This window comes from Onychostoma macrolepis, chromosome 06, assembly GCF_012432095.1.
Source record: "Onychostoma macrolepis isolate SWU-2019 chromosome 06, ASM1243209v1, whole genome shotgun sequence".
NCBI classification, from domain to species: Eukaryota; Metazoa; Chordata; class Actinopteri; order Cypriniformes; family Cyprinidae; genus Onychostoma; species Onychostoma macrolepis.
Window position 1 is genome coordinate 20,865,700 of NC_081160.1, and position 19,971 is coordinate 20,885,670.

The 19,971-nt window shown below is 36.8% G+C and overlaps 1 protein-coding gene across 2 annotated transcripts in view; it reads right to left on the reverse strand.

Annotated features, from left to right (window-relative positions):
* nos1apa (nitric oxide synthase 1 (neuronal) adaptor protein a) overlaps positions 1-11,857 on the reverse strand; it is a 129,143-nt gene extending 117,286 nt beyond the window's left edge. Inside the window, exons 1-2 of one of the 2 annotated variants that reach the window (XM_058778543.1) lie at positions 11,242-11,849; positions 10,964-11,035 (exon numbers count right to left, since the gene is read on the reverse strand). In XM_058778543.1, coding sequence (XP_058634526.1) covers positions 10,964-11,035; positions 11,242-11,346 — 177 coding nt within the window. In that variant the 5' untranslated portion in view covers positions 11,347-11,849. Of the gene's footprint in view, positions 1-10,963; positions 11,036-11,241 lie in introns of both variants that reach the window. The other variant, XM_058778545.1, reaches the window with a different exon arrangement.
* Between the last annotated feature and the right edge of the window lie 8,114 nt (positions 11,858-19,971).

Sequence of the window (19,971 nt, forward strand, 5' to 3'; positions counted from 1 at the left end):
CAGATACTAGTTCATATCGCGATTTGATTTAAGTGTAATGACCTACTTTTGATTTATTCATCCAAACTTTGACAAATTCAAATGACCGCGTTATACAGGTGCTGGTCATATAATTAGAATATCATCAAAGTTTATTTATTTCACTAATTCCATTCAAAAAGTGAAACTTGTATATTATATTCATTCATTACACACAGACTGATATATTTCAAATGTTTATTTCTTTTAATTTTGATGATTAGAGCTTACAGCTCATGAAAGTCAAAAATCAGTATCTCAAAATATTAGAATATTTACATTTGAGTTTGAATAAATGACCATCCCTACAGTATAAATTCTGGGTATCTCTTGTTCTTTGAAACCACAATAATGGGGGAAGACTGCTGACTTGGCAATGATGCAGAAGACGAACACTGACACCCTCCACAAAGAGGGTAAGTCACAGAGGGTCATTACTGAAAGGGGTGGCTGTTTACAGAGTGCTGTATCAAAGCACATTAAATGCAAAGTTGACTGGAAGGAATAATTTGGGTAGGAAAAGGTGCACAAGCAACAGGGATGACCGCAAGCTTGAGAATACAGTCAAGCAAAGCCGATTCAAACACTTGGGAGAGCTTCACAAGGAGAGAACTGAAGCTGGAGTCAGTGCATCAAGAGTCACCACGCTCAGACGTCTTCAGGAAAAGGGCTACCAAGCCACTTCTGAACCAGAGACAACGTCAGAAGCATCTTAACTGGGCTGTGGAGAAAAAGAACTGGACTGTTGCTCAGTGGTCCAAAGTCCTCTTTTCAGATTAAAGTAAATTTTACATTTTATTTGGAAATCAAGGTCCCAGAGTCTGAAGGAAGAGTGGAGAGGCACAGAATCCATGCTGCTTGAAGTCCAGTGTGAAGTTTCCACAGTCTGTGATGATTTGGGCTGCCATGTCATCTGCTGGTGTTGGTCCAATGTGTTTTCTGATGTCCACAGTCAACGCAGCCATCTACCAGGAAATTTTAGAGCACTTCATGCTTCCTTCTGTTGATAAGCTTTATGGAGATGCTGATTTCATTTTCCAGCAGGACTTGGCACCTGCCCACACTGCCAAAGGTACCAAAAGCTGGTTCAATGACCATAGTGTTACTGTGCTTGATTGGCCAGCAAACTCGCCTGACCTGAACCCCATAGAGAATCTATGGGGTATTGTCAAGAGGAAGATGAGACACCAGACCCAACAATGCAGATGAGCTGAAGGCCACTATCAGAGCAACCTGGGCTCTCATAACACCTGAGCAGTGCCACAGACTGATTTACGGGATCTGCATTCCGCAGTACACGTCATCTTTCCGAACACGTTGGGATGCGGCGGATTGCGGGGGGATCACGAAACCCTACATAAACTCTAATATGGCAAACGCGCGTGAGGGCTGAGCCCAATAGGGACTACGGGAGAGTCGGCGGATGTTAAAGAGAAAACGATTTTCATTCAAACAAATCGACGTGAACTACACATTCGAGTTAATCGATAAAATCGATTTATCGCCCAGCCCTAACTCCTATCTAAAGTTAATTTTTCTAGATGACTAACAAGTATGTTTTTTTCTGGAAGTAAATGTGACGCAATGTGACATTGTTTACAAGCTGTGATATTGCTGTCTTTGTGCTGATGAAACACTGATTGAGTGATTACATGAGACATACAAATTTCTGCAAGTATGCGCTCTCTTTTAACATAACTTCAGATGTTCATTCATGTTTGTTTCATGCTGAAACCAGTATTAACGCGGAGATGATCAGTCTGCACGTGCTTCACACTGCCTCTTCTCTTGAACTGAGGTGCCACAGTGATCCGTCACTCCACATTAAACAGTGCCGAAACGGTATTTATTGTTTAGACACCATAATAAAATGGATATCATTTGAAATCTGAGACTGTTTTATATCAAAAGTAACAAAGCTTATTGCGACTTATTGGATGGAAGGTGCACTACAATGTTTTCTTCATTAACTGAAAACAGGCTAGACTAAATAATTGATGGGATTTAAGAATTGATATCGTTTCGTAAAAATGAAAATCGAGTACTAATAAACAACATAATACATAATGCATATACTTCTGTGTGTTTTATTTTCATTTTTGATCACTTTATTTTTGTAAAGTCTGGAAAACAAGATGAGTAGGTGCATCAAAACATTCAACTGCTTGCAGCTTGATCATAAGAGATTATAATTTAGTATATAACAGTTGGCTGGCCCTTTCAAGGTGAAATTAGGCAAAAAGCTCATTGAATGCCAACTGGCTTGAATGCAGCAAACCCACTCCACTCCATAATTCTACTCTAGCATAAACTGCATGTCAATCCCAGCACTGCATAACTCCACAACTGCCCTGTTAACCATAATATGCATCGTTATTCAGATGATGAACAACCATCAAATCAATTGCCTCAGTTTAACCATTACACATTATACAAAAGCTACAATCTCCTCATATAAAACCAAGACGTGAATAAAAAATATCAGGCTGCCAGGAAAGATAGTGAGAAATGCAAAAAATGGAGGGGAAAGTCTGACTTGTAGGTACTTATTGGGCTGAAAGATATTATCGAGCAAACCACCCCCTTGGAAAGAAGGCTTTCAGACAGCAGACCAACAGAAGAGACAAAGATTCGTGATGCTGATGAGGCCGTGATAGTGTCTGTAAATCAATAGTGAAGATGGAAGCTTGTTAGGAGAATAATCAAAGGTATGTGGAACATAATAATGACTCAATCTGTGAATGGGAAGGAAGGACTCAAAGAATTGGAAAAACAAAAGTATCAGGCTAATTATTAAAACAGTTAGAGTTCTAGCAATGCAGACAATTAATGCTTCAATATTTTAAAAGCAAGTGCAACTACTTAGTATCTCCAGAGACAGAAGGATTCTGACATGACAGGTCTGGAAAGACTTTAGACACAAGATAATATGCACTGGTAAGATTGTGTTCACATATTCACTGTCAGCTCATTAATGCAGCAGAATAAAGGCGGCTTTCCCCTGATTTAATGACAGATTGTCAGCACTTCATTCAGAATAAAGTGTAATGATACCAAAATCCACACACACACACACACACGGCAAATTTCTGATTATGTTTAATTAATTTACATCCATCAAGTCAAGTAAGGCAATTCATTTGCTTTTTATAAATATGCATATGGACGTGAACATGAGATATCTTTTCCACTTTGAAATTCTAGAGCATGTAGCCAACCTAATCCAAAAACAGCAAACTGACTTCAATAACATTTATAGCTAATTATGCAATGATTAATACGGTTATATGCAGTAGAATACTAATTTTCCCTGACATTAACGATTGTTTCAACACCAACGTATACTTCATATTCAAAATAGTACAGGCCAGTGCTTCTCAACAGGATGACTTATGAGTATTTAAATTAATAAAATATTATTTAATTATATTTTCAAAATCATCAAATCATCCAAATCTAATCTAAAATCAAATTCTAAAAACACCCCCTTTAATAAAATATAATATTGTCGAAACCACTGTAAATCCATTAAATACATCACTCCTCTTAGTTTTTATTAATAAAAAAAGAAAAAGAAAACAAGCAACTTTTTCATAATTACAGCAGAAATACAAGAAACAGCTTAGCCTTTATTATAAAGTTTTATTCAAATATTGTGTTGGACAACAGGTGGCTTTTGAGTCAAAAATGTTTAGAACAACTGGTATAGGCCATAGAGAGATTAATTTTAAAAAGCGGGCTATCAAGGGCATTAAAATGAAAGGGTTGCCAGATTTAAATTAACAATGCTTTAAAAATGTTAGAGCATTCACAGATCAAATAATACATTAAATAGGCTAAAACCAAAAATTTATTTTAAACAAATCTCACAATTATAGTAAAATAACAGCGGACTCTGAATATGAATATGGTATGAAGTGCATTAAACACAACACTAGAAAGAGAGCTATAAAGGGAGAAAGAAGCAAGTTCAAAAGACATTCGTAGTAGGGCTGCACGATATATCGTTTCAGCATCGATATCGCGATATGCACATCCGCGATAGTCACATCGCAGGATGTGCGATTTTTAGTATACTGACCGTTATATTTATACTGATCGTTTTTGCGACAGCTATCGCATCACGCCACCCCGCGACGCACTGTCTTCACTGGACGCGAAAAAGCGACCGTTGCAAATCCTTTGAACTTTGTGTCAGTACGTCATAAAAAGAATGAGGGATTTACTCGCAAGGATTTGCCGTGTCGCGCCGCATCCAGTGTAGACGGCATCACTGATTATAATGGGTTCTATTGTATTTTGTCAGCGCCCTTTGTAGACACGGTGAGAGTCACGAAACTGTCAAAATGCATGTCTCTGCAAGTATCCTTGTAAACACAGTTGCTTATGGCTTAGGTGAAGGTAAAAAAATTGATAAAGAAAATGGATAGTATGCTCACAGTAGTTTAATGTTCCTAAGGCTTTCAGTGTCATGAATGTTAATCAAACAGCAAAACACAGAGAAAAATCACTTTTGTAGCTTTAACAGATTTATTAGATTTAATTTATACAGTGTTATTTTACATTTGATTATTCAACCAGTATACCTGCATACTGTTAGACTTACTGAAAAAAATATAAAGCACTGTTTATTTATTTTATATCTTTGTTCTATTATATTTATTTATGTTTGTAATTTGTTCATTTTTCTATGCTGATTTACTCATCTACAATATTTTTTTTCCAAATAGAGCTTTTCAAGTCATCTGGAGTTTTTTTTTTTTTTCATATCGCAGAAATACAAAATATCGCAATGTGAGTTTTTTCCAATATCGTGCAGCCCTAATTCGTAGTGAACATTCCAGAGTTGTCTTAATGTGGGGCATATTTTATGTTGAAGAATGATTGATTTTCACACAAAATGTAAAAACTCAGGTTGGATAAAAAAAAAATATATATATATATATTAATTTTACTATTAAACTAAAAAGATCAATAGATGTGGAGTTTATTGATGGATTACAGCAGGCCCTGCACCAGGGCCATTAAACCTGAATAAACCACATCAAGTGAAGGTGTTTTCTTGAAGCTTTTTAATTTATCAAGTGATTTCTTAGCATCAAGGACATTATTAATCAAGCTGACCTCAGCTTAAATTTTTTTTTTTTTAAAAACTCAATATGCAACAGGACCTGGTTGCTGGATTTATCTCAGAGATGCTTAATTACTTTTTTACCCTCACAGAAAGAAAGAGAAAAAAAAAAAAAAAAAAATCACAAGGAATGAGTTACACCTCTGAGCCACCGGAGACGTTAATTAAAAAGGAGGCTCAAATTAGGCCAGAATATTCATTTGTTACGAAGAAAGGTCTCAGAAAAAGGGATGTATTTAAAAAGGAAAAAGCAAAACATGTTTTTAAGATGAATTTTGGCTGTGTGGTTGACGGGGGTGAAAGCGATCCTTCTAACAGATCGCAAGGCAAAGACACTCCAAGGAGAAAGGAAGAGAGTTATGAGTCAATTTACTGTTCTCTGTTACTATGGTTAAGAAGGGGACGGGCTCGAGTATCCTATGGCTTTGTTGTTCTGACTGTAGTCAATGTTACACAGAGGATGCTCAGTTCTTGAGGGGATAGAGAGCTTTTTTAAATCCAAAGAGGCCCTTTGGAGACAAAATGAGGCACGTCAACAGAATGGATCCTGGCCAACAGCCTCTCTTATGGCTGGACCCTGTACAGCGCAGTCAAAATGTCATCCAGTTTAAGTCAGATGGACAAAAGCGAATATTAGTGAAGACATCGATTTTTACCCATTTGATTGGCAGCAAGGAAAATTGGCAAATACTTACCTATTGTAACAAAGTCATTCTGAAATTTGGCATAAATTGAAAATTCACCCTATTTTCTAAATGCATGTTATAGATCTTATTGTGCATGATTTATCCATGCATTTTCCCCCATTATTAATCGACCTTGTAATGTTTAATTGAAATATCATAACTGGTCCTTCTGGTGATGTAGGACTCAAATGCACAACACAGAAGAGAAGATCTACTTCGGTCGCTACTTTGGTTTTATTGTGAATTTAAATTCAAACAACAAAGTTATACATTAACCATGCAGCCACAGTTAGACTAAACTCTAAGCTTTCCCTCCAAAAGGTGTTTGATGGAGGGGGAACAGAAAGGGAGAATCAATAATGGTCACTGGAACACTCTTTGTGACCTTTCTGCTTCAACAGATAACTGAGGGAGAACAGAAAAACATCTATTCAGTGACAACTTCAGAGTTACTGGCCCTGTCCCAAATGTTGCCCTTAGCCCTCTACCTAACCCTGTAGAGTAGAAATCCATTGTGAAACCAGTAACAGTACACTCTTAAAAATAAAAGTTCTTTATTGGCCTTTAAGAGCCTTTAACATCCATGGAACCTTTCCATTGCACAAAAGGTTCTTTATAGGTTCCTCACACTAAAAAAAAAAAAAAAAAAAGTGGTTCTTGTAAGAACTGTTCACTGAAAGGTTCTTTGGGGAAGCTAGAATGGTTCTTCTATTGCACATAACCTTTATTTTAAAGATAATATGGCTTTGGTAAGAGTGCACAGCCGGGGGAATGAGGCACTACGGTCTTTCACATTCGGATTCAGGGAATGTCTTTAAAATTATGCTGCCATATGAACATAAGGCAATTCATTTTGCAGACAGGGCTCAGCTGGGACTGGTATCCACCAGATATAACAGCAGTGAATAACAAGGCAAAAACCACCTAATTTTAGCTTGAATCAATGAAGAAAAAGCCTTAAAAATAAAAACGCTATTCATAACTATAAATTAGAAGTCAGCATTTCCACTTCCACAATGTTGGAAGGAAGGATCTCAGCCCAAAAGAACTCGTTAATAACATCACTTAGTCAGTTAATTAAGGTGCCGTTTTAAAGTGCAGGTCATCAATTTTTGCAAAGAGTGAGGCTTGACCATCTTAAAGCTAACAATATATATAATGCAATAAATTTGAGGCACAGCAATAAGAGCAAAGTGCGCTGGGCTATGAGTCTGAAAGCTTTTACGGGAGGATTGCAAGACCGTAAATATTCCCCTTTCCAAATCTGACAGTGACACCTACTCGATGCTAATCATCTCCACAAAGATAATGTCACGATCAGGTCCTTTCTTACGAGGTGTCTGTTAGGTATCTCGTAAATCAACGAAGCTAGAGCAAACATTCAAGTAGGCATATAATTTAGTCCTCAATGAAGGCACTTGTCACACATTGGTGTAACACAAACTGCTACAGCTGCTTAAGTGAATCTCCATCTTCGATGCTACAAAGGCTTACAAAGTCAAGGAAGACTTGGGGCCCAAGTGGATTTTGAAGCCATTTATTGTGATGCTCAAGAACAAAAAGATAGCAAATCGAGAAAGCTTCATGTGGAAATAAAGTGAAGCTAAGAAACTGGCAGTCTAATAACAAACCACTATAAAATTAAATTGTTGTTCAGGACATAAGGGAAGCTATTAGGCTTGGGCGGTAATACGGTAATATGGTATACCGCGGGATCTAAAAATAGCAACGGTATTAGTTTCAATACCGTTATACCGTCATAAAAAAACAATGCACTTATATAGGAGACAAGGATTAAATATTAAATATAATTTATTTAATGGCTACAAATGCGTATGCTTGGTTGTCATCACGTGACCGTGTGGAGGAGAAAGAGAGAGAGGGGGAAAGATGGCGAGTCGCGCACCAAGTGACCTGGTCTCGAAAAAGAACACAACTTCTGCAGTTTGGCAGTATTTCGGGTTTCGACCGAATGAGAAGGGAGAGGCGGTAAATACGGACGAGGCAATTTGCAAATTGTGCAACGAAAAGGTGACCGCGAGAGATGGAAATACCTCGAACCTAAGGTCGCATATACGAAACCACCATCCACTCACTGCTGCGAGGATGGACCCGAGTTCACTCAGTGCAACAGTTTCAACGCCTCCCGATGCAGGACCAACAACATCTAGGTCCACCGACAGCCGCTTTGCAATACTTTTTATAATATGGATGTTTATGTTAATTCAACTCTGGTTGACTGTTGTGGGTCTATTTGCACTTTTTTTATAAGCTGCTCTTTGTTATTAAAAGTTGTTCAGGCGGTGTGATTTAATTTAATTGATTTGTGTGCGCATCTCTGCGCAAAAACTGTTCTGGATGTTCATGTTAATTTAATTCTGTTTGACTGTTGTATTTGCACTTTTTTCTAAACTGCTATTTGTTGCTAATAAAAGTTGTTAATATTGTTGTGCATGTTATTTTGTTATTGTTTCAGTATTAGTGTTTGGTATTCAGTTTCTGAACGGTTTAGGCACAAGCCAACAGTTTGGTGACACTGTCTGAGCCTTATGTCATAATTTTTTTATTATTCACGGTAATACCGTATACCGAGGTAAAATAGGGAGGTTTGACGGTATCAAAATTTGGATACCGCCCAAGCCTAGAAGCTATTATAAGAGATCTACACATATGTTTACACTTATATCTCTATTATTAGATGATTAAAATAACAAACATTCTTTGCACCAAATAAAACATGACAACAGGCCATAAACATTTCGGACTCCAGCTTATTATACTCCGTAAATGGAATTTGGGTGTGGTGAAAATTGCCAGTGATTGTAGGCTTCAAGCTTTTAATTCCCCAATGTACTCTAAATCACCCCTTCCTGCACAAATAGAGTGTCTCTCTGTGTGTGTTTTTAATGTAACTATTGACCAAAATGTCTGAGGCACCTGATTTCACCTCAATATTTACACTTCTACATTATTCGATTTAAGTTAAACCTAATACATTCACAACTCACTGGATCTCTTCATCCCACGTTCCTTTATCGAGGTGATGGCGATTAAGATCAAAGGCAGATTAAACAGAAATGATTTCTGACAGCCACTGAAAGGTTCTCCTTTCATTTACAGATACCACATCATATGATCCTACAAAGTGAAATACCGGAGAACAGAAAGCACTGACAGCAGAATTATATTTAACACTATACTTAAACATTTAGCTATTTATGCACTACATTCTTTGCATGAAACTTTCACATTGAAATTACCAGTCTAAAGTTGCAAACTGCAAACTGCATTCTAGAGATGTTACATGACTCCTCGGACTGATGGAAATGTCCTATGTTGAAACATGTTATCATACGCCATGATGTGCATTTTGTAAAAGAGTACACAATAGCAACAAACAGAGAGCAATAAATAATAGACTGTAACAATACAGAGAAGCTGCTTGCCAAACTGCTTGCCAAATAAATTACAGTGAATGGGACTGTTGAAACCAAACAAGTAGGATCTCTTTTGTCAACATGATTGCATAAAGCAGTCCCTCCAAATGCAACTGTTCAACATTCCTCATATTCCAAATAGGAAAATATGTATATATGGTTTTTAAGTGATATTTAAGCAAATATTACTTGCAATGTGCTGAGCAAAAACAAAGTGCAAAATGTTACAAATCAATAGTTATCTGTCCCGTGAAGTATAGGTTGGACTTAACTATGCTTACATTTGTAGAAAAGAGTGTGCAAAAATGATATGAAATCAATCCAAAAATAAATAAATACATTCTCAGTTTCAGTGTTGTCAGTGTATCTTGTCTTAGTAGGGCAGTATACTGCAAGCTCAAACAAGTTAACTTCGAACAATGCCGTCACTGCTTTAACTTAAAACTACTTAACTGCTACAGCATGATTGGTTTTGTGTAACTTTTGTGTTTGAGCTTTAGCACACAATAATTCCCTGCTTTAAAGGCATGTATGGTTGCCCGTTAGCCAGCAGACCATAGCAGGGGGTCCAGCACACTGAAAAGGTTAATAGGATCATTTGCACCTGGTGTCTGCTGCCATGCTGGAATCCAGGATGTTGGTAAGAAATAAAAAGCCTTTCAATTGTTACATTCAAACCACCTCTTATATCACACTTCCCTCAAACAAGTTTCACTGTAATAGCAATAGCCGGGCCACACAATGCAAAATTTACCAGGAAAAGGAAGTAGATATCTACAGGTAAAACAACTCTCCCTGCCAGAAATAAAGAAGTGAATGTTAGACAACCTGCCATGAATACAGCTAAATGACAACAACAGGCTGGTTTGAAGATCACATTTGAGACTCATAAAACCTCAGTGTTAAAGAATGAAATGTTATCAGTTACCTGTTGTTTTCCTTTACTTTTTATAAGTGGAAGGAGAATAACACATTCTGAATATGTTGCATCATACAACCGAGGACATTTGTGTCATTAAGTGAAATAGGAAAACTATGAAGAAAAAAAAAATATATAAAACACAGTTTTGGGCTTTCAAATGCGATGATATACAAAATGTGCCTGCTAAAGTGAACTTTTATAGTAGGTAGCAGTAAACACTAGCTTTCTACATAATTATGAGGACTTTAAATGAACTAATCCATCTACCAACAGGGAAATGGCTTTAAACAAAACATGATAGCACTGTAAGATATCTTTATCAAGGGGGTCTAGCTACACAGGAAGCCAGTGCATTCTCATCAGTATGATTGGTGGGCGCCAAAACTGGCCCTTTAAGTGCTTTACACAGAGGACCCCCACTTCAAAGAGCTCTTCTCTGTTTACACACATTAAAATCCACAAACACTGTGGTTGCCAAAGGCGACATATCGTACAGAACCGGTGTATGTGTATCAAAGCAACTTTGACAGGGCTATCAATATCCAACCTTTTCATTTTGTAAGCAATTTGCTCATTGATGTGTCCTTTCTTTGTATTTTGATTGTTGCTCGAGGCATGAAGAGACCACCCGTGTGGAACAGAGGCTCGAGTCACGTCGTGGCGCTTTATTAGAATACCAACGAATACATAAATACTGCCATTTGTAAACTTTGTAAGCTAACTCGACTCTAGGAAGCAGTAAAAGTAAACTGGTTCCATAAAAACTCACCCTTATCCGCCTCATGGCCGCAACAATCTCCACACGGCTGTTGGGTCGAGCCACATCCAGACTACCGATATACTGGAAATCAAAGCCAACGAGATGAAATGTATTAGATCGCCTGTCGACAAGTTGGGCTTAGTGTGGTATCAGAATTGACGCGCTCAATTAAATTGACAATACGGAATGTAGACAAAGTGGCAAAACAACTTTAAATGTTTCCTGGGACTGGAAACAGGATTCGCAGCAGGATGTAAACAAAACATGCCGCTGAAAAAGAAACTTACCTTTGCTTCGAAATTAATCCCATGTTGGAATGCTTCCTCGTTATGTAAAGGAATCCGCAAATCGTGTCCATCATCGACTAAATTGTACTTTGTTTTGGCAGGCATGGTGACTGTTTTAGTCCTTCTCCTCAGTTAAAAACACAAACAGCTCAAGGGGAGTCAGAACTCAGTCTAACTCTTGCGATCCATGCCTTTTTTAGCCCGAGGTTACTCTTATTTCTCATGCGTGCTCGCTTTTGACAGAGCAACTTTTGTAGAAATCACTATCTTCAATCCGACGTCGCCGAAGTGGCTCCCAAGGTGTACGTTTGAGCAAATATTAATGGTCTGCTCACTTGTTCCCATTCAAGCGGGCAGCCCTAAGCTTTAGGTGGTGTAGTAGTGCCAAAATCCTGCTTCCTGGGCTTGTCCGTTTCCAACAACTTCACGCCAGCGCCATAACCGAGCCCACACATCCTTTTCGAAAGGATTGTTGTGAGGGCAGAGCGCCATTGGTTGAAAGGGGGAATTCCACCTGCTTTCATTGGAACACGGCTTCATCACAGGTTTGGAGGAGGAGAAAAACACCTCGCTTCACATTCAACACCCAACAATGGTGTTCAAGGAGAGCGGAGAATGGCACCTAGTGGCAGACTTCGGTATACCGTGGATTAAGTCGAGGCGAGTTGGCAACTCATTTCTATCACATGCTGATTCCCTAAGGAAATTAGAAAACGTAAATTAAGCTGTAATTTTGTCAAGTAAGACATATTCTGGGATCAACATCTTTTGTTGATCCTGGAGAGTAACTAGTTACATGTAACGGGATTACGTAATTTAATGACAAAATAAATGTAATTGAAATCAGTTACAGTTACTGCGAATTAAAAAAAAAAAATTAAATTACAGTTACTTGTGAAAATGTTAAGAATTACAAAGGGGGTTACATATGAATTGTATTCACACACACCCACATACGGATTTAATTGATTTCTTTCATAAATTGCAGTGACTGCTCTAAAATATGAAACACCATTGTTTATCCATTAACTCCTATTTGGATTAATGTATTTGCTTTATTTTTTAAGATTAACTTGTTTGTTTTTTTAAAGGTACTGTTAGATGCCTGTGTTTCCTGTCATAACTATGCAAAGATTTGATTTCAAAAACCGTATCATAGCTATTAAACTATTTCTTGTTATGGTTTTAATCTGTATTTAACCTCAGAATGATCTCAAAGTCAGTCTGATTTTGTGGTGGATGTGCTTTAAAATTAAATTATTATAATTTTAATACAAGTGATGAAGGATTTTGAAAGTCTGACAGTGTTGAGTACTGCTGTAAGGTTAACCCTGCCTGGTTTACATGTTTTAAAACTGATTTAAAAATGACATTAGAAAACATTAGAAATTTAGAGAAGTAATCAAAAAGTAATAAAATGTAATCAGTTACATTACTTTAATTACGTAATTGAAAAGTTACACTACTTATTACATTTTAAATAGGGTAACTTGTAATCTGTAACCTATTACATTTTCCTGGAACCTTCCCAACACTGATCCTGGGTCAACATTATTGTCCAAAAACATAGACCTAACCCTATCCCTACCCTAAACCTAATCCTACCCATAATTTATCCCTAAAATCAGAAAGGAAATGATAGTTGAGTAACAAGGGTGTAGAAGCACCTAACTCTGGATGTAAGGCTAAAACTGACATTTCCTGTAAACTTATCCCTCAATTCAGATTAGTTGCTTGGAATGTTGTTCCAGGATCATCAAGGGCCAATCTACCTTTTTGCAACTGACTTTTAAAAGAAAAAGAAAACAAATTTCTAACTTTTTAAACTTAGTGTTTCTTCAGCTTTGTGACTGTCAATTATGTTTTTCTTCATTTTGTTATATGATGATAAAAGTTTTTTTTATTATTATTCATTATTAAAACTATCACGTCACATGTCTCTTTTTCCCTGCAGCCAGAACCCATAATACAAAATCTTGATGTACCTATTACAGAATTTAAAAATGTATTAAACTTCCCGTCACTCCTATTTCTCCCTTCACACCAACTCATTTGACCTTGTTGTTCATTTCATCTCGCATGGCTGGAAACCTGATCAACCTATAGTTACTCTCTAGACATGCCTGTTCCTCTTTAACCAATCAGGGGTGCATTTCCTAAAACGCGGAACTTGCGACCATATGTGCTTTTGGGAAATGCACCTCAGATCGATATAGAGTAGTCATTACCAGAACCTGTGCTGGTGTGGTATGGCACTTTTATTTTCTTACCAAAAGGGTGTGACAGCATGTTAGTTGGAAATAGTAGGCTATACTGTAGATATACCTGTAAGTGCAGTCTCTTTTTTTTTTTTTTTGCTTTTATCCATTATATCATGTCATCTCTACCTGTAACACATGAACATCTTTGACATAAACACAGCATTTTCACTTTTTCCCTCCACCTCACATCCTTTTGTATACATTTTTGCCGGAAAAAAACAAAAATGACTTATATATAGGATATATATATATATATATATATATATATATATATGTGTGACCCTGGACCACAAAACCAGTCTTAAGTCGCTGGGGTATATTTGTAGCAATAGCCAAAAATACATTGTATGGGTCAAAATTATCCATTTTTCTTTTATGCCAAAAATCATTAGGATATTAAGTAAAGATCATGTTCCATGAAGATATTTAGTGAATTTCCTACCGTAAATGTATCAAAACGTATTTTTTTGATCAGTAATATTAATAGCTAAGAACTTAATTTAGACAATTTTAAAGGCGATTTTCTCAATACTTAGATTTTTTTGCACCCTCAGATTACAGATTTTCAAATAGTTGTATCTCGGCCAAATATTGTCCTATTCTAACAAACCATACATCAATGGAAAGCTTATTTATTCAGCTTTCAGTTGATGTAGAAATCTCAATTTCAAAAAATTGACACTTATGACTGGTTTTGTGGTCCAGGATATATATATATATATATATATATATATAGGATACATCAGAGCAAATTGATTTTTAAATTTGTTAGAAATTTATTAGAATATAATATATACCTACCACTGGCTGAAAAAAATAAAATAAATAAAGTTGCCCTTCAGATGGTAACAATGCATTAAGTGCCCCACTGGTCCTGTCAGCTCTGAAAACTGAACAACTGCAAACAGATGGGCAGACATGGCAAAAGAAACTGTAAATAATGTTAATGTTCCAACTCTGGTCCAGAATTGATCAATTTTATGAAGCCAAATCCAGTAACCTTGACGAGGTTGCTGTTGAAAAGTCTCCTTGTTCTGAATGGTCCACACTCTAGTTCTGCTTTTATTGGTCTTTAGTTTTAATGGACTGCATTCACAGATTGTTCATGGTAAAATCGAATGGATACAGTCTAGTTAATAATTGGGTTTTTAATTTTTATTTGTGTAAATTAGCAGAAAATCTATTTTAATTGGATTAACACAATATAGAATGACACTTAACAGACTGAATACATCAGAACAACACTTCAGTGTTGCTGGTCAGTGGACTTATTCATTATTATTGATCCACTAATAAGAAGATAGTGGTCTTTGATTAATATGCTTTTATTAAGTTCTTTAATAATACCAATTCTTTCTTAATATGATGGATCTTCTATGGGAATTATTGTGATATAGTTGTTTAACTTCACAACTTGCTTTCCTGAAAAATCAGCCAAATATAAGCATTGCAGTTCTAGTTTCTAGATACACCCCTCTCCAGCGCTGAGCGAGGAAACCTCTAAGGAACATTTTGTAGTGCTTCAGGCCAAATAATTATTTTTTACTATTTAAATAAGATACACTTTCTGCCAGGGATATTTCCCATATTTATTATCACTGCTAAATGCATATTATGCACATTAACATAATCCACAGTATGCTTCCAATGCTGCAGTTTTTTTCGTATTCAGCAATAAAAAAAATTACCTTTCAACCATCTCAAACTCTGAACATGACTATGGAGAATAAGGAGGAATCTTTCTATTTTTAACATGTTTGATTGCTTAGGGCTGAGGGAAAAGTTGGAAAAATTGTTGGTGTTACAAAAGTAACCACTGGGGAGATGTGTAGGCAGAAACTACTGACTCATACATTTCCTGAAGCTAAAGTATTATCTTCACTGTTTATTTAATAAAAGAGACTGTTCATTTAGGTTGTGAGAAGCCCTAGAAATTTCGATGTTCTGACATCACGCCTTTTATCTCCCAGCTCATGGAAATACAAATATTTATTTTTGTTAGGCAGTGCATTAAAGTTATTAGGTAGCTTGCAAATACAAAACTGTACTAAAGTAAGATTGGAATAGAACAGAATACTACTACTACTACTGGTGATTTTGAGGATGTACAGCTCACTAAAAGGCTGATTTGATGTGGGTTGGTCTAATTAGTGAGCACAGGTGTTGCAGGTTACTACAAGGGTTTATAAGACCCTCAGTTTGGGGCTTTTCAGAAGAGAAAAGAGTTTTTGTGTGCAATGTTGGTGCATGTTGATGGAAAGAGTGTGACTTTTGGGAGGGTGATTTATGTCTGTGTTGGGGGCACCTCCTTTTAAACAGTTAAAAAAAGGTGCCATAAATAAGCACCATTCTATCTGTCTCTTTTTCAGTCATTACTTACAGAGATGTTTAAAACAAATGGTATAATGAACGGTTAATGTTGAGTCTGAACTTTTAGTACCTGAACTCCTTGAAACTGATTTAGAGTTAAAAGATGGGGTGTGCATTCATGGAGGGGAGCTTGAGGCAGTTGTAGCAAAGGGCCATTAATTTGCTAAATGAAACCTGATGTGTAAAAATCAAAATTGTCTTAATTGAGGCTGGAAAATGTATACAATGTTATGCAGTTTTTGTAGAAGATCTAAAGATTGGATATACTACTGTATATCCTGTGATCACAAAAAACTGTGCCACTTCAGTGGAAATATGTGGCCAAGTCACTGGCTGTCCAGGGGGTCAGATAAGCTGGCTCTTGCCTGAGTGTTTAAATCTTTAAAGATTTGAGCATGAACCCCTTCATCAAGATGATCTGCTTAACCTGAATTAATAATGAAGATTCCCCAAAAATATGGGGCACAGGAACAGCTGAAACAGAATGTGAGGATTCCACACATAACAACTATAAACTCATTCTTGTACAAACAACAAAGCAGTTAAGAACATATTTGTTTGTTCATGCCAGTTGGCTATTCCTTGTTTTTACAAGGATAGAATAACATTTTATGTAGGCCATTGATGCATTATGTGCTCTGATGACAGTATTCTGCATTCATTCTGCATATGAATTAAATGAATTTTAAAAAATCCTACTGCTACTGAAATACATTATAATTGCAATACCTTTAAATATTACGAAAGATTAAGTATAGCACTTCTAGAGTTATGACAATACAATAAAAATCCACAGAGGGGCACTGCAGTGCAAGATATAAACAACTAGAGGTCAAAAATGGGACAACAGTAAACGTCTTGTTTAAACATTCAGTTTCAGATATACTTTTCAAACAGTAATGCTGTGTTATCGCACTATTAAATAAAATTAGATTTGAACTCTTTAGTCAATCAACACGGAACTATATGGAATATTTGTTAACCCTCTATGTCTATGGCATAGTGTTGCCCTCAGGCAACAAACTACCTTTTTGGACCGCTCACCACCCCTTTAATTTTTTTTATTAAAAAAATGTACATGTATAATATCATCTGACATGTCTGTTCAATGAAATGAGGGTCTAAAGTGGTTGTGGCCTTTTTGGGGGAATTCTTTTAGGAAGCAAAGCCACATGGGACACAGTGCCAAAAATTGGTAAGATAAACATCAAACATAAAAACATTTTTAACGTGTTTAAATTTAAATAACTTTATTAAAAAAAATAATAATAATAAATAATAATAAATATATATATGCATGTGCATTGATATGTAAGGAAGTATGTTTGATTGTTGAAAGACTTATTTTATTTTTATTTATATTCTAAAACTGTGTTTTTTGTTTTGTTTTGTTTTGTTCATTGCCTCAACATTGTGCAGTTAGACCACTTTTGTTAAAGCAATATCATGCTATAGGGTGGAGATGTGCTCAGGAATATAATACATTCATGCCCTCCTGGGGAGTTTTTATAAACTCAGAAAACTCAAAGAATGTGTATTATTATTATTATTATGCCAGAAAGAATGATGGGGAATGTAATCACCTCATAAACTGGCTAAATTAGTAGTTTTTTTAAATTATTTTTTTCTGGTAAAATATATCAATCTTCTTCATTCAACCCTCTACAATGCGTGTAAATCACTCGCATATGCGACTAAATGATGTCTAATATTAGCCAATGGCTAATACATTCACACATTTTACTCGCCAGTGTGTGAGTTGGAGGCTAAGCATTAGTGTAGAACAGATAGATTTTCACTCTCCGAACACAATCACTACGTTTACATGAACATAAATACTCCGATTTTAATACGATTAAGACAATACTCTGATTAAGAGTCTACCATGTAAACAGAGAGTTTTAAACACAAATCGAATTAACACATGTGGAGTATTCCTATTTTAGTCGCATTGTTGAAGTGCAGTACAGACATGTAAACACCTTAATCAAACTATTACCGTCGTGCAGGACTTTTCGCCACATTTTGCGACAGGTTACACACACGGCAGTGATCAACCGTTTGACTGCAAATAAAAGAGCTTCAACACCACCGTCGTCTGTATGCACGTACAAATAATTAACTGCACTTGAAGCTTTCATAAAATTAAAAATGAAACACCCAAAACTGTATATGGCATCATCACGAAGACGAACTATATGTTTATACGTGAAATTCTGGAGGAGACGTCGGATAGCGTCGCATGGTGACGTAATGACGCATGCCATTAATCGATCTATGTACTCTAACATGTAAAACGGGAACATGAAAGGATTATTTTAAAAGCAACTAATGTAAACACCTTAATCATAATATTGTTTTATTCAGAATAAGGTAAATAATTAGATTACTGATGTCCATGTGAACGTAGTCAGACTGAGCGCTTCAGAGTTTCACTCTCCGTCAAGCGATCTCAGTGGATGCGCAGCGCACCTGTATTTGACGTACCGTGAACTCTAGGCGCACGACTCGCCGTCGCTTTGGTGAGAGAAGAGAGAGCGAGACAGAGTCTTACATACACAGAATTGACGCGCTACATGTAAACGATATTCTTTGTTGTATTTTCCTGTCAAAATAACGGAGATCCTTTGGATTTTTTCAGTTTTTAAGAACTGCCGGGTTTTCCAGTAGTGGGCGGAATTAGTGCGCAAACGATAATCTCATTGGCTGGTGCTCACCTATTATCGTCCCTGTTTTGATTTCAGCGAATCAGTTCGAGTGAACGCATACAACCTGATTAATATTCATGACTCCAGCAGCTCGTTAATCCTTAGTGCGTTTTATAGCCTACTGTTCTTATTAGCAGAATTCGTATTATTATTGTTATTATTATCGTCTTATCAGTATTATTGTTAGTTCCCCCCCCCCCCTTTTTTTAACAGAAACACTGAATGACCAAAAAAGCACCACCACCAGTCCTAAATTCTGTTAAAATGTCTATGCATTCATACATGGTTACTAAGTTTTAATTCTAATTACTAAAGTTCTATCATTAAATAATACTTGGTTATCATAATGTCATATAATAATACTTGACTGACTGATGTTAAGAGTGTATAGGCTACTTTCAGATATTTAAAAAGCTGTACCATTTTACAAACATATTGTAACGGTGCGTGTCAGGCAGGAAGGCACTGGAGACAACTGGCAATTTCGTAAGAGGTAACATTTAATAAAATATTCAGGAGAGCAGAAAAACATACACCTAAACATAACTAAGATCGGACAAAACTTCAATGGAACTGAATGCTTATAAAGAGTAGGAAACAAAGGAGTAAACGAGATGATTAATACAAAACAGGTGGGGATAATAAACGATGATTAACTAACAAGAACCGGAACTAAACCAAATAAGGGCAAACAGAAACTTAGAAGGGCAGACACGTGACACATATAGGCTACAGTAGGCTATATATATATATATATATATATATATACAGTGTATGTGTATATATTGTGACGCGTGTCCCGAGACCTCATCAGCTTCGCCCTGGAAATGGAGGAGGATCACCTGCACGCCATTAACGCGGGCTGGCCGGCCACACCTGAGCCCAATCAAGAGGCACAGATATAAACCGACAGGAGGCTAAGATGAGTGAGACATGACTCCAGTAGCTGAATCGCTAACTTTCCTCTCCTTTTGTGAGAGAGAGCAGCGTCTGACCGGCCAGCCCCGAGGCACCCTCACTGCACGGACACCAGACCCTCACCCACACGGAGCACGGAAAGTGGCAGATCCTGGAGCACGAAGATCTCACACACGAGCACTACGGCACGATTACCACTCACAATAAACGCACCCTTCGGGGCATTTATTGACCTCCCTTGTGTGACTCTTCCACCCGTTACAATATATATAGCCTATATATATATAGGCCTAGTATTATCAGTCTGGCGAGTAAACTAAAAAATTTACTAGCCAATGGCGATTCAATTGCAAAGGTGTCCGTAGAGGGTTGCATTAACAGTACACATAATGTGCGCGCGCACACACACACACTCACACTCACAGAGATAGATAGATTGTGCTTCCATGTTTTATGGGGACATTCCATAGACG